The 15,266-nt window shown below is 38.3% G+C and overlaps 1 protein-coding gene across 1 annotated transcript; it reads left to right on the top strand.

Moving 5' to 3' along the window:
- The first annotated feature begins 4,318 nt into the window (after positions 1–4,318).
- Positions 4,319–15,266, top strand: FAM221A (family with sequence similarity 221 member A). The gene is made up of 7 exons (XM_051785964.1): positions 4,319–5,382; positions 6,947–7,120; positions 7,590–7,780; positions 9,888–10,094; positions 10,913–11,023; positions 11,706–11,794; positions 13,531–15,266. The coding sequence occupies exons 1-7, from the start codon at positions 4,943–4,945 to the stop codon at positions 13,591–13,593; spliced, it is 1,275 nt and encodes a 424-aa protein (XP_051641924.1). The 5' UTR covers positions 4,319–4,942; the 3' UTR covers positions 13,594–15,266.

The raw sequence follows: 15,266 nt of genomic DNA, 5'->3' as shown, positions 1-15,266 counted from the left end.
CCCTTTTCTTTGGAGGGCAGGGGGCCATATAACCTCTTATATAAAGAACTGCTGATTTGAAGGGAGGGGGGAGTGTTTTGGTTTTGGCCTTGAAATCTTTCGGTAAATTATGAGTCTTAAATTTTCCCAACTGTAATTTGTCTCCTGAGTGTTTATCAGCTGATTTTACTAGATAATTGTCAGTACTTCTGTGCCTGTGAATGATTGCTTAATATAGGTAGCAAAAAATGTTCAAGATCCACTCCCAAACAAAAGTTCTAATGAAGAAAAATGGAAAGAAAAGAGTATATATTGATTGCTGTCTAAACAGACAGTTCTTTTTGTTACTTTCTTCATCTAAATAAATCATTTTGGAATTTCACCTTATTAACATTAACATAATTAAGATGTCTAAGCATTGTCTGTGTGAAGAAGAGAAAGTGCTGAGTGGCTCCACATTAAAGAATCTTTGGGATGAATGGATGGACAGATGAACAGATGCTCCTCTGAAACACACTGAGATGGCTCTTACCAAGCTACCTATGCACTGTTAGGATCACAGAAGTTTGCTGATCTGTTTTTAACGCAATAATTTTAAAATTAAAGGAAAAATACACAAGGGTATAGAGATTCTTGTATTTAGTGTGGTGAAACATCAGTCTCCTTGGTACCCAGTAATATGTGTCATATGTTGCACAGTTTGGTCTGTTTTTCCAAGTAACTGCTAAATATTTGTTTTTCATCAATGCAATCATTTAAAGAAGCTGGCTAGATAGATCTAAATTTGAATTAAATATATTTGTTAATGCAGAGGTTTCCAAGCTGCATCATGTTTGTGATGTGTGCAAGTTGCTTAAGAGACCAAGCACCTCCTGTGCATGTACATGTTCTGGGGGTATTTGCTGCCATTGTGGCCTTTGTTCACGGGAATGCAGAAGCAGAGTAAATTTGGGAACAAGAAGTTTATTTAGCAAAATGATTACATAAAATTTAACATCGCAGTTTATTATGTTTTCTTGAAACCCTTTTAACTCCTAAAAACACTCAAACTCATTGAATAAGTTAAATATCTAGAACATTCTTACTTAATTGATGTAGTATTTGTAAAGGTGATGTAGAGTGTCAATTGGTATCTTTAACAATTAATCCAAATATGACCCCCCTTACCTAATGCCATTAGTTTGTACTTTACAAAATAAAGCAGTCTGCTACCTGTGGGGCTCAATTTAACATATCTGATAGTATGGCACCTTCAAAGGCAAGAGTGAAATGGGAGACTTCCCTTTATAGTAGCTCAAAAAGTGAATTAGACTTTTTAAATGTTTTTCATGTAGAAAAGACATTTACTGAATTGGTACTTCACTAATCTCAGTTTGTCAGGAATGATGCACATAGGCATTTGAATCTGTTTGAAACTATCATTTAGGTTATTAAAATTAAACCCAAGTTAAAAAAATTTCATGTTACATATGTTCATGGAATCACCTCTCTTAAACATCAGTGGCATCACATGCTGCTGAATTACCTTATCTCTAAGTGATCTTAATTACTACAGATTTCCCACCTATGTTTGTCAGTACTTCCAGCAAAAACCTTTCATTAATTGACCCTTACTTGCACATGAGCTTACATATTCTCTGTGACATTCATCAGCTTATTCTGTCTGTACATGTCTAATAATGCTCTGTTTTCCTGATAGTAAACTGAAGAAAAACATGCTGTAATTTTTAAATACTGTAAATTAGGATTAATAATTAAAAAACTACTTTATTGTAGCATTATGTATGGTCATGGTCAGAAGTTTATAGAAGTGAGTTCTGCTTGTATTTGCCTTGAAGTATATCAGAATATTGGTTAAAAATATGGATGGAGGGAACAATTTAATGGAAATCGTTTATATTATTCTTTTTGCTACTTTAATTCTCGTTTCCAGAATAGTTGATTGACCAGATCCGTAGAAATAGAATGACTGACTACTACTTCAAAGTGATGACTTGAGGTCCAAAATATTAAACCAGGTTTTTTTCTAAATTATTTATTCTTGTATTAATAAAGTGGCTGTCTTCAATTTGCATAGGTATTTCACTGAGAATAATTTTAAGCACTTGTCAAACTTGTAAGGGTTTCAAAAAATTTAAAGGGTCACACATTTTATTGTTAACAGAGGGTGTTGAGAGAGACTGTCAACACCCCATGCAGCATTAAGCTGTTGCCTTTGATGTGTAGGCAGTACCTTAGGTCTCACAGAACTGTACTATAACTAAGTATCCATATGTTCAACCCACTTTGATGTGTTCAAAGATCTTGGGCCAGCAGCATCCGTATGCTATATCACAACCATAGGAGGTAAAACATGCCATCTGGATTCCTGTTCCTTTTACTTACCTTGTGTCATGGCTTATTCATGGGAGCAGAAAGCCTTTTTTTTCCCTTCCTTGCTACTCAAAATTATTTGGTAGTTTACATGAAAAATCTGGTTTGACTCAGTTTTTAATGAATTTTATTTTGGATGTCTATTAACAATCTCTTAGAAGAGATGAGAGACGGGAGAGGGTTTTCTGAGTCCAAAATGTACTCCTATACTCATGCTATGACAGTAAAACAGTGAGTGTTTCAAATACCTTTATTAGCTAAGAACTCCATTTCTCAAAGTCTTTCACCTTTCATATCCGTTCCCAAGTAAGTTTACGGATCCAGATTTGGATCCAAGCAGATCTTGAGTGGGGTCTTACTAGGTAATAAGACCTGGATGCTAATAAGCTGAACACTGTCTGTATTGCAGAAAACACTTGCTATGATCAAATCCAGAAATAAATCCTCAATTTTTGTGATGGGGGGTAGTTCATAGGACAGATGCCTCAGCAAAAAATGACTTGATTTCCTGCTCTTGATAAGTTCTCACTGACTGTTCACAGGTAATCTGATGCTAAAGTGCAATATAGACTAACATTTGTCACTGAAAGCTGCCTCATTCAGAAACCTGGCTCTGCACTCCAAACCCAAACTGTATTTCAGAGGACTGTTTTTAACAAAGATCTTGCACAGATGAGGCACATCAACCCATGACACAGGAGCTCTGCTCATTCTGTGTGAACCAGGCTTGCCAGAGCTCTTTCCACCCCTTCCCCCCTTTATTGGCAATGCTGGAATCTGGCACCAGTGAAATGTGCATACAGATAAGGTATCTCAAAGATCTTCAATTTTGTGCAGCTCCTGTGCAGCAGTGTGTTTCTTGTTATGTTCAAACCCCCTGTCTGCAGAGCTTCTTGTCCTGCTTTCAAGGTCCGCTTTCCCCCATCTCTTTCTTTATCAAAATAGTTGTGGTCAGAGGAGGAATTTTCCCTGGAGAAATAATGCTTATTTTTTTTGGTGGGATTTTATTTTCCTCCACTAACTTACTTGAAGATGTATTGACTGCAGTGAGGACTTGCTCCCATATAATTTCTGCCTTTGAGTGACCTGTTCATGTTCAGATCTCAGTGTGACAGAACGTGTGTGTTGCATTGTAGTGCTGTCTCCTCTGCTGAAATTTCTTATACATGTGGCATAGCCACAGGACAAATGCCCAGACCATATGCCCTGTCACCTTATTTAGATACTGCTGGAAACCTGGGAGTGTCCCTGTTGTTTCATCTCTCTCTGGGGGATGTTTTGGCAAAACACTGCCGTAGTTCTTGTGACAATCCTCTTCACCTTCTGCTTCATTGCTTGTGGCTTGCCCAGTTTGAAACAATCTAGAGATTTCCCTGAATTGCTGTACCTTTTTATTGCCAGGCTACTGTCATTGTATGGTATGGAAAAAGCCTCTCTTTGTGGGTTTCAATTTGACAGTCTGAGGGTTTGCAGCTCATGCTAGCAGGCAGAGCACAATTTAAATACCAATTTCCTAAAGCTCAGGTAAAGAAAACATACTACATCTTTTCCTCACATATTTGGTCACTTTGTGGCCAAAGTGTTTGTATCAAGGGGAAGCAGTAATTTACATGGATAGTGCAGTACCTGAAATAGCAGTCTCTGGTGTATTCACTACAGCCCTCAAACACATCAGAGGACTTGCTTCAATGTAGTGGCATTGCTTGTGGCACATGGAGAGGAATGGGGAATTGCAGTTTGCCAATCTTAAGAACCATCTTTGGTTAGCAGTGTTTCCAAAAGTTAGCCTCCTGTTGTCTTGAACTATGAACAAAACGCACATTTTGTAATGGAACATATATTTTGTTTTATAATGGAAGAGTGACGGGGAATCAGTGACCAACCAAAAATACCCACCAGGAATGGGGTGGTCTAAATAGCAGCAGCAGCAGCTGAGGACAATGTGAGTGCAGGGCAGGTGCCGTGAGGGCTTGGGTGGACACAAGGTGCTGTGTGGCTGGTGGCACTCGTGATTGTGGATGCCTTTCTGGGGCACCTCAGGTGTGCGGATCTGCACACACACATCTCTGGATGTGCATGTGCCTGTGCCCCGGCACTGCCACTCAGGGAGGGTGTCCATTCTGAGAGGAATGGGGGATGACTGCCATGCCTGGGGGATGCGTGCACCATGTATGTCCTTGTCCTTGATATCAAGCCCCTCAAGATTTGAACTGCTCAAGATTTGAATCAAACTTTGCAATTTTTTTTTGTTGTTGTTAGTCAGTAGCTGTAGCTAGACAGTTATGATTAAGCAATTGCATTGTGAATGTTGTATGTTTGGCTAATCTTTTGTTTTAAGGAAAAGAGAAGACAATTCCAGGATAAATGGGCCATCTGGACAAGAGCCACCAAGAGTGAAGTCAGCAGAACTGAGCAGTAACTCAGGGAAAGGTAATTCCGGCAGTGGGCGATTGTGACCACCTACTCAAAATGGACCCCAGACTCAAATGGAGAGAACTGCACCTGCAGACTAATTCTTATGAGAATCGAGAGCTATAACTAGCAAATAGGGGTTTGAGTATTAATAGAAAAGTTATGTAACTTGTAACCAATGAATGCCGATGCCCTTGTTAAAATGTATAAAGAGTGTAAAGTCTTGATGACCAGTGAACCTTTTGTGGGTTACCGCCTAGCTCCCCCCTTTGCGCAAACTAGAATAAAACACAGAAATACGGTGTGTGAATTTGCGCTGCGCACCGGGAAACGAGTCGCGTTCGGGAAAACATCCTGGCGCGGGGCTCGCCGTCCCCGTGGACGCGGCACACACCCCGTAGTGTACGCGGCACACACCCGTAGTTCCACGCGCGTTTCTCAGCGACCGGTGCGGTGCGTGCCGAGGAGGACCCGCCTGCCCCCCGCCCGCCTCCCGCCTGCCGCGCTCCGTGCGCAGGCGGCGCCCGGCGCTCCCGGCGCCCTGACGGCGGCTGGGCCGGTCATGGAGCGGCTGCAGGTGGAGGCGGAGGCCCTGGAAGAGTACGCGGAGTACCGGCGGTGAGCGGACAGGGCCGGCGCGGTGGGGTCGCTGGGGCGGGGTGCCGGCGGCGGCGGTGCCGCATCCCCCGTGTCCGGCGCGCGGGCCGGGATTCCTCCTGAGGAGATGCTCGCGCTCGCCTACCGCCCTGCCGAAGCCGCTCCTCCGGGGGTTGTGGCGGCTGCGTTGAGTCACATCCACCGCCCGCCGTTCACTGTCGCAGCCGGAGGTGCCGTGGCCGGTGTGCCCTGGTGCGGGCATGGCGTAAACGCTGTGCAGCAAAGGAACGCGTCGTTCATCGCATCCAGGCCCGCCCGGCAGCGTCTGTGCGATGTGCTGTGAGAGGCCGTATGGGCTAGCAGGGAGGTTGGAACTAGGTGATCTTTAATGTCCCCTCCAGCCCAAGCCATTCTGTGATAATCTGACAGCTGTACTGCTCTTTCAGAAAACACGGACTTCCGTGCATCATGAGTTCTAGTTTTGCACTCTATAAACCCCTCATACTACACTACTTTGTGTGTCTTTGCTAATGTCGTCAGCACTCCTCTCGAAAGGCTGAGCAAAAATAAACATGAACACAGTCATTGTGCTGAAGTGTGATCTGAATTTAGCTTAGGAAAAGTTAAATAAAACACGAGAGGAAGGCGCAGTGGTATTTCTTACATAAGGTGTACAGTGATTCAGTGGGCGTTGGCTGGGTTGATGTGCAAATGACAGCGATGTGTTGGCACGTTATTCTGGTGCTGTACAGTACTGGCAATGCACAAATCCACAGAATATTTGACACAGAATGACTCATTCAGTGTGTTTTAGGGCACCCAACAAATAATAACTGAAATATTTACAGGCACTAATAAACTAACTTTCAGCATAGCTAAGTGTTGCAATTAAGTCTTAATTGTATTTTACAGGTTTTACTTATTGTAATAAATTGTTTCTATAAATGCAGAATATGGATGCAGCTCAGGAGTTCCAGACATTCAGTGACCTTGAATTTGAATATAGTGTGCCTGTCTGAGTTGTGGGATACAGCTCCCATCAACTTTAGCTGCAGAAACTATCATAGCCTTCTTGCAAGTTAGAAGACAACTTGGATGTGTTTGTTACTTTGATGGCAGTTTGTTTTCCTGCTTGCAGTTACTCTCAAACTAGACTAAGATTAAATCACTTGATACGAACAAGTCTGCAGTAGAGTTAGGTGTAGATGGGTGAAGTGACTTGCCAGAGATCATTCAAGAAGTCTGATGCAGAGCTAGCTGGTTACACAACCCTTGATACTCATTGCATTTTCTGCCATATGAAAAGGAGTGCTCTTAGTTTCCTTTATTTTTTCCTTTTGTCTTACAAGACTGTTTTTCAGTCTGTCAGAGCAATTTTTTCAAAAGAGCATTATTCACAAAATTTCTCTAAAGATCAGCTATAGTTCTGTTAAATGTATATCACTAGAACAGTATTATGAAATACAAGATTTTCTTTTTGCATTTACAGCAAAAGTACTGTTATATATTATTTGAAAAAATATCTGGAGAAATCTACTTTTATTGTCTTCATCTCCTTATGGTTCTTTTTATAACATGCTTACAGAATTGTGGGTGATGATGATGGAGGAAAGCTCTTTACTCCTGAGGAATATGAGGAGTACAAAAGAAAAGTACTACCAATCCGATTACAGAACAGGTTGTATGTGAGCTGGAGATCACCAACTGGCATGGACTGTAAGCTTGTGGGACCAGAGACACTGTGCTTTTGTACTCACCGGTAGGCAGCTTTTCTTTTTTTATACCATGGTTTTTTTAAAAATCAGGAAAATGTAAAGTATTTCCAGATATGTTACAGTACCACATAAGCAAGTTAATTTAAGGCCTGAGGGTTGAGAAAATAAGGTTTTAGACAGTAAGAACTGTTCTTAAATCTAAATCTCAATAAATTTTTGAAACCAAAATGGTTTTGCAGTCTTCAATAAATTCAGCTTTAAGGTATGAGTTATTGTAGATCATATTGATTCTGATAGTGGTATCAAAACAAAACATAAAGATCTGTGATATTTATGTGATAAATAGTTGTAAAAGCAGCTGATACTATGCATTTAGTTAAAAATTAACAATTAACAGTAATATAATTAAGGATACTTGAACCCCAAATTTGTGAAGTAAATTATAAGGCTCTCAGTTACTTTTCTGATAAATACTAATAAAGTTATGAAAGTTATTATTTTTACCTCTTTTAGGTATAAACAACACAAAACAGACTATGAAGTGCTTCCCAAAGAGCGTCCTATTTGTGTGCCTTGCAGAGTGAGATGCTGTCCATGCCAGTCCTACCACTATGTCCCTCTGAATGGCACCCAGCCCATCCGCTGTAGATGCAAACACTTTGCTGACCAGCACAGTGCAGCACCTGGATTTCCATGTAACTCTTGTAAGTTACGGGTGGGCTTGCATCATTCTTTGCTAGGAAACTCAACAGAAACAAGAAGTTAGGGATCTGTATTTGTCCCTGGGTATTAGGTATATGCTGCACTTGTCACTGATGTGTATTTTGATCCTTGAAGGAGGATGAGAAGTGGGAAGGAAGACATCACCTTTTGCAGGAGGGTTTAGAACAAGATCCTTGGCTTCCCCAAGTCCTGTGAAGGAGCGTAAGTTTCTGAATGATTTAGTTAGGTGCTTATGGAGACAGATGCCTGAAGTTAGGCAGTATGAAAGCACTGCATTTGCAGTTTGTCACTTCCAGCTCCATGCACATGACTTTTCTACCTGAACTTGGTAGTTTGTGAGAGAGAAGGGTTGATCTCCATTCCTCTATTGCCTAGTTGAATATAATGTTAATGTATCTTTTCTCAGTTCCATAGGAAGTAGCGCTCTGTTCTCAAATAATACTGTTGTTAGCACTCTAACAAAGCAGTTCCTGAGCATACAGATTGGGAGTCCAGAAAGGTAAATGGGAATGGAGTTTCAAGGAAGAGCTTTGAAAAAGGATTAAGGGGAAGTTTTTTGCTTCAGTTGTTTGAGGTTTAGGTAATGAAACAGCAATAGTTATTGACCACATAAAATAAATAATGCATAGAGATGTTTTAGTTTGAAATCTCAAATTATGTAAGCTGAAGATTTTTTTTGCTAGAGTTCTGTTATTAAATTTCTTTCATAAAATGTCACTATTTTGTACAGGAAAAACTGTAAACAGCTTTTACTGTTTGGGAATTATATCCCATAGAATAAATCATAAAATATTTATATGACAGCCTTTCCAGATTTACTCTAAGTAATGCCAAAATCTTAAATGTGCAATTGGACAATTCAGACTGAATCCGTAGAACACAGTGTTTTCAATAATAATATACATTATGCACTTTTTTCAGTGTTTCTCAAAAATACTGGACACTTCTAAGGGATTCACAGATTTCACAGAGAAGTGTCAAGACTTGCTTCTGTTTTGGACTTGTGTTGTTTTAATGTAATGGTATTAGTTTAGTTCAGTGTTGATAAATCTAATGTGATAGATAAATTATAATTGAAAATACTACTGTTACACTTTATATATCATAAACACTGCATTCTGTGTCCAAACACAGAATACAGAGCTTTGTTACCAAGGAGTGCCCAAAATTATATGAAAAAGCCTTTAGCATTCTCAAGAATATGATCCTTGAGCATATTATGCAAGACTTAAAAAAATCTTTCTTGGTGCTCTGCAAAATTAACTGTGAGTTGAAAGCAGAGTAATTTGTATAATTAAACATTTGCAAAATCAGTTCCTCAATTTCTTGGTCACATCATTGCTCCAGCAGGGCTTTGATGACAGTTTTATCCCCGAGTTTAGGGCAGATAGGTCACTTCACTTCACTCCACTCTGTTTCTGAATGTCACATGACACGTGTATAACTATTTCAGTTACATCCTATGACTATGTGAGGTTAAAAACCCCCATGAAAGTTAGTCTAACTGTACTCTTGTGTAGAACCCATTTTACTGTTGCCACAGTCTCTGTTTACTACTGAGATAATTCTGCTGATTTTAAAAGACATTTAAATTGTGATTTATATAATAAATTATGATATGAAGCTTTTTGACCATGCAACACTGCCATGTGCTGTACAACTCTGGAGGCAATATTGCCAAAATGCTGGCAGGTTGTCATCTTTACCAGTGTCAGAATTTCTTATCCCTTTATTTTTTGTCAGTGGATAGAGAGGAGTGTTGTTAATGGCAATGGACACAAGTTATAACACAGGAAATATAGTTACATATCAGAAAAGAAATGTCTGATCCAGCATTGGTCCAAGCTGCTGAGAGAGGTGGAATCACCATCCTCAGAGGTACTTGAAACTGAATGAGACCTTGTGACTAGATGGGCTTTATGATCTAATCTCCACAGTGATCCTTTATGTTTATACGATTTTTTGATATAGCTGGATGCTTTTGTAGTGAAGGAACTCTAGTTTTTTATGAGATCAGTTTAGGAAAACCATTTTGTCTGCAATGAGGTATAAATTCCATTAGCATCTCACTCATTTTTTTTTTATTAGGTTCCAAGTGTTCAGGCTTTCATAGTTGCTTTACTTGTGCATGTGGTCAGCCAACATATGCTCATGAAACAGTTGTGGAAACCAAAGAGGAGCGCTTGGCCCAAGGAAAACCTGTGGGACAGGATGTTCCTTATGCTGCTATGGGAGGACTGACTGGTTTTAGTTCACTAGCAGAAGGCTACATGAGACTTGATGACAGTGGAATAGGTAAGTGCAGCTGACCTGAGATGAAGTTTTAGTTCTCCACCTAAGTAGCTTTGAAAAGTACTAAATCAAAATAGATTTTCAACGTTTGAAGGCAAACTGGATCAATGGGAATAGGAATGCAGATAGATTTTTTTTTTCCAGCAGTCCTTTGGTGTGAACAGATCACTGTGACTGTGTTGTCCACCTTCCTGTACTGAATTGATAAAATAACTCTTTATCAACAGTTCTGGTGTTCATCTCAGTTGCTTCTGATTGAAAGGCAGCATATCTTTTAGATGGAACTGTAACTTCTCTTTTTCTCTTAATACTTCCATATTATATTTATGTTAATCCTTTAGCCTAATAGTGCCCACGAATTTCTTGGTTATATATTTACAGCATTTTTGTTTTCAAACTCAAAGGTTAATAGCTGTTCAGCTTAAAAAAACAGACATAATTCACAGAACAGACATATTAGTTGGCCTTGATACTTCTACTATTCTGTGATTTTGTGTCATTTAATAATGGATACATTTTGTCCTGAAATACTGCTTTATCTATAATTGCCATATATTCATTATTTCTTTTTTAAATTCTGATCTGGTTTCCTGGATTTGTCAGAAGTTTAGAAACTATGGTATTGCCATAGTAACTAAAGAAACAAAGCTTTCCATTTCTTTCAAAGCCATCCTTGTAATGCTTTTGTTAACTCAAGTTTATGGAGACTACACTGAGAGTTGTAGATATGAATTTGTAGCCTTGTTTTGATCCCATCATGTATATTAGGAATCTATCTCATGAAGTTAATTATTGTTTTCATTTGACTTATTTTCTAACAGGTGCTCCTTCTGCTGAACTTTTAGAAGCCCCTGTTACCAGCATGGATCATCCATTTCTAAAAGCATTTCAGGGGCCTTCTAGTTCTGCTCAAACCATCTCACAGAGAGCAGGTGATGTTTAAGTAGGATAATACTGTTATACAAAAAGAATTTAATATAAAATTAAATGATTTTAGTAATGAATTGAAGGATGATTGAAGGGCTAAAATAAAAGTTAAACATTGAATATAGAAGCCTTGTTATGTGAAAAGTTAATACAGCATTCATGTACTTGAAATGTTTAGAATAACTGTTTTCTTAATGCTTGTTATTTCTGCTCATGATGTGGTTTTTACCTGAAATGATTTTCTCCTAGCATTTGTTATCTTCCCCATTAATGGTGTCACCTATTCATTGGGTCAGTTTTTAAAATTTTTAATTCCTATGAGAAGCTCATTATATCTGAACTGGTTGTATATATTCAGCATAATCCTGTGAAACTGCCTTCTACCAGAAAGTCTTTTCTAGATGGAATCATAGATCAGTTATGCCTATTTTATGTCCCTTGTTTAGTATAAAAACTTAGCAATTACTCTAACTGTTGAACTTCTCCAAGACAATTTATAATAGCTGCTAGCCTAGATTAAAGAGGTTTCTCTTTGATCCCAACTCTGTGTTTTGTACTTGCCTGTAAAGGTGAGTTCTCATTATACATGCATTTTGCCAAATGTAAAACATAACTAATAGAATAACAAGTATCCTTAATGAAAAAGGAGTTTTGTTTTTTTGTTTTGTTTGTTTGTTTGTTTTTCAGGTAGTTCAAGTGCCACAGGGCAAATTTCTCATGGAAAACCGTCAGAAGAAGATGACATGGCTTACTTTGAAAAACGTTATCAAGAACGGGCAAGTTACCACATTTCTTCGCTAATTTAAATACACTTTCAAAAGAGGATGTCTAAAATGCTACATATGTGATTTAAGTAGCATATAAATTAGCATATAAATGTATTATATAGTTACTTCTCTTGTTCCTGAGGAAGCACTAGCTTCTTAACATAATGTTTTAAATACAGTTAAGGGCTATTAGAGGATTTCAGAGGCCAGTCATGTGGGATGCCATTTACCTTAACTGGACAGATTTTAATTAAGTAACCTGCCATTACAGAAAACTGAAATATTTTACCATGTGACAAAAAGAAACGACAAAGCAGACTCACAGCAAGTCCCCTGTGACATTTAGGACTGTGTGTTTGCTACCTCATTTATAAAATTCATAGTGGTTTTTTTTTAATGAATGAATAAATTGGGCTAAATCTGGTCTGTCTTTCTTAGATGATCTGTATCACTCCCTTAGAGGTGTCTCCCCCACCCCACTGACTATCTTAAATTTAAATGCCCTGTGGTATAGGTTACTTACATGCTTAAATACCAATTCTTTCCCCACATAAGCTCCTTAGCTCCACCATCTCAGCTGAAGTGTGTATTGACTGTTTATGAATTCTTTTGTAAGGCAGTGTTGCATAATTAACTTTTAAAATCGAAACTACTGTTATGCTTGGTGCTTGAAACAAGGTGTTTGTTAAAGAGAAAGCTGTTCTAGCTTTGTGAAATGTTAAATAGCTTTCCTTATTTTGGAAATAATCACAAAATATGGTCCGATGTTAAAAATATTATATCAATTAATAGAAAACATGTTACTATCAAATCCAAATTCCTCCATTTCTTCCCCCCCCAAGATTTTATTTTCTTTGCAAAAGGTAGTAGGAATTTCAGCTACAAACCTCAAGACTCCAAATAAGGAAAAATGTTTTAAAATCAGCTCCTGTGTAGACCAACAACAGGATTGCTTAGCAGTGAGTTCATTTGTAGGGACATCCAAATGAGGAATGAGGCTTGACTTCCTTTTGACATTATTTTATGAGAGGGGAAAAGCATGTTAATTTTTTTTCTTGCATTTTTGTTAGCAGTGTGATTTCTAGTATTAGATGCAAAAGCCCATGCATTCTTTTTATGTAATTACTCTAAATATAATTTCATTCACTAATGTAACAATACGTGAGAACATCAGATATATTGGTTTGGATTGACAGTCTTACTACAAAATGGCATAGTTAAATGTATATGTGTTGGTAAATCATACCATGCTGTAAGAGCCTACTGTGTAGAAAAAAATCTCATGAGAGGAAGTCATGCCCTTGTGGGTCAGTGAGGAGACCCTGAGACGGAGATTTAGCATCTATCTCAGCACCATTCCTTGGTGACTTTGTGCATGCTGGTTCATCTTACTCTATCTGTTAGACATCTGTAATAAAGCTGCTTTACCTTACACAGGGATAAACTCATGAACATCTGTGAGGCACACTGGCCTTGAGGAATACATAAGTACCTAGATTGCCATTATCAGAAATAAGGCAGCCCTGGTTTGAATAGGGGAGGAGCAGTAGAGCTATGAAAGTGCTCCTTTGTCCTATGCTGCAAACATAAGCAATGCTAGGTTGGGTTAATAATGCTCTGTAGCTCTCTTCACTGCATGTATCACTCTGGTAAATTTGTGGCTGGATGTAGCAATTTAATATTGCATTGTTAGCTGACTTGCAAATTAGTGCTTCAACCATTGTTCATGTCTTTTCTTGTTACAGCTGAAAATGGAGAAAGCTGCTAAACGGAGAGGGAAAAGTCCAGTGCCATCAAAGAAGCCATGAGATTAATAAATAAACAAATAAATATTTATTATTTGGCACACTGCTCAGATTGCATTGAGTATTTTTCTCTGTGCCTACCTGCATACTTCTGTTTATTAATTTATTTATTCTGTTGTTTTGTTATTTTGCTGAAATTAATTTTTAATTATCTTGTTATAATAAAATTGATTCTTTAATCAATGTGTTTCTAATCTCCAGAACTGTTACACAGATATTTATTTGAGAATGGAAAATCATATTTAGAGAGTTGCAGAACTGTTATTTAAGGTCTGAGAGAATAACCATATATTTAAATATTAGGTTGTCAGAGGGCAAAAAAAATATGTCTTACTCTTAGACTTCTGTGACACATCTTCTTTATTTGTAGAGTCCTTTGAACTCATCTTGTTCATGGATTTTTACTTGGTGAGATTTGTTCTGTTAATATTGACATTTTAATATTTCCTTTAATTTTTTTTTCCTTTCTGTTGGCTTCATCTCCTTTACATAAAATTCAAACATACCGTTATTCTGTCACACTTCTCTAGGCTCTGTTCTTGCCATCATATAAATCTTTTTTACGTGTGGCATTCTGTACTCTTGTAAATCCATTTCCACACTTATGAGCTACTTGAAGGGATCTTGCTTGTATACTTTATCCCAGATTTCTCTGGTGGTACCAGTCTCCCAGTTTTGCTTGTCTGTTACTGTCCATAACAACTATTACACTAAACTGAAAACATTAAGTGTAAATGGATTTGTTATTTATTACATGTAAATAAATAATTGTATTGTGTTTGATACAATTTATTTATCCAGCAGATTCATTATGTCTAATCCAACACAGACTGAGGAGATGTGCTTTTGCATTCTTTGTCCATATGCACAGCTGTGGCAGCATATGTTGTATTAAAGGTAGCGGACAGGAAAATATAAAATTTGGTGACTTTGTGTGGTAGATTAATTCTGTGAAGCAGCACAGCAAGAACTTGGTATGGAATAACTGGCAGAGGGTGCAGCTTAGGACGTAAAAGCAGAGCCTGAGCTAACTTATTCTCCTTTGAAAAGAGAAAGGTGTAAGTCAGTTAGTCCTTAAAAATACTTGAAGATGTCTCTTGGACTGGAGACTTTACGGATAGTTATGTGTGTACTGAGACTTTACAGCAAGAATTGGGAGAAGCTTACAAAGCTTTGTTTCCCATCGGAGAGAAAGCCTCTATGTGCCTGATCAGCAAAGGAAAAGAGGTGAGTTTGAAGGCGTTTAGTGCAGGGCAACTTGCTTTTTTGTTCAGACAGGGAAAGAGAGTTCTTAGGAGTGCATGTGGGTCATACAGTGAGTGATGGAGACAGCTGGAATCTGAATGAGATGGGAGGGGAAGGCTCAACTGCTGAAATTCAAAGATTTAAGAGAGCCATTTGCCTTAATTCTGACCTTTACAGCCATTACTGCAGATGCCAATCAGACAAGCTAATCTGTTACTTTAGTTTAAATGCATAATACATCAAAGCGGCTAATTAATGTTATAAAAGTACCTTTACTGTTAAATTCTACACAGGTACATGCTGCTTTATCCTAATAAGTGAAAATACTAATTTGAGCTCCCTCTTCTGGCCCTGGCAAGCAATCCGTTCTACGTATCCTCTGCTTGGTCTTGTAAGTAAATGGAGATTTCACAATGAAATCACGAGAAAAA

Source organism: Manacus candei, unplaced genomic scaffold, assembly GCF_025592945.1.
Source record: "Manacus candei isolate 608988 ecotype Guabito, Panama unplaced genomic scaffold, ASM2559294v1 h1tg000021l, whole genome shotgun sequence".
Lineage (NCBI taxonomy): Eukaryota > Metazoa > Chordata > Aves > Passeriformes > Pipridae > Manacus > Manacus candei.
Note: the sequence above shows the minus strand (reverse complement) of the source record. Positions and strands in the feature narration are given on the sequence as shown.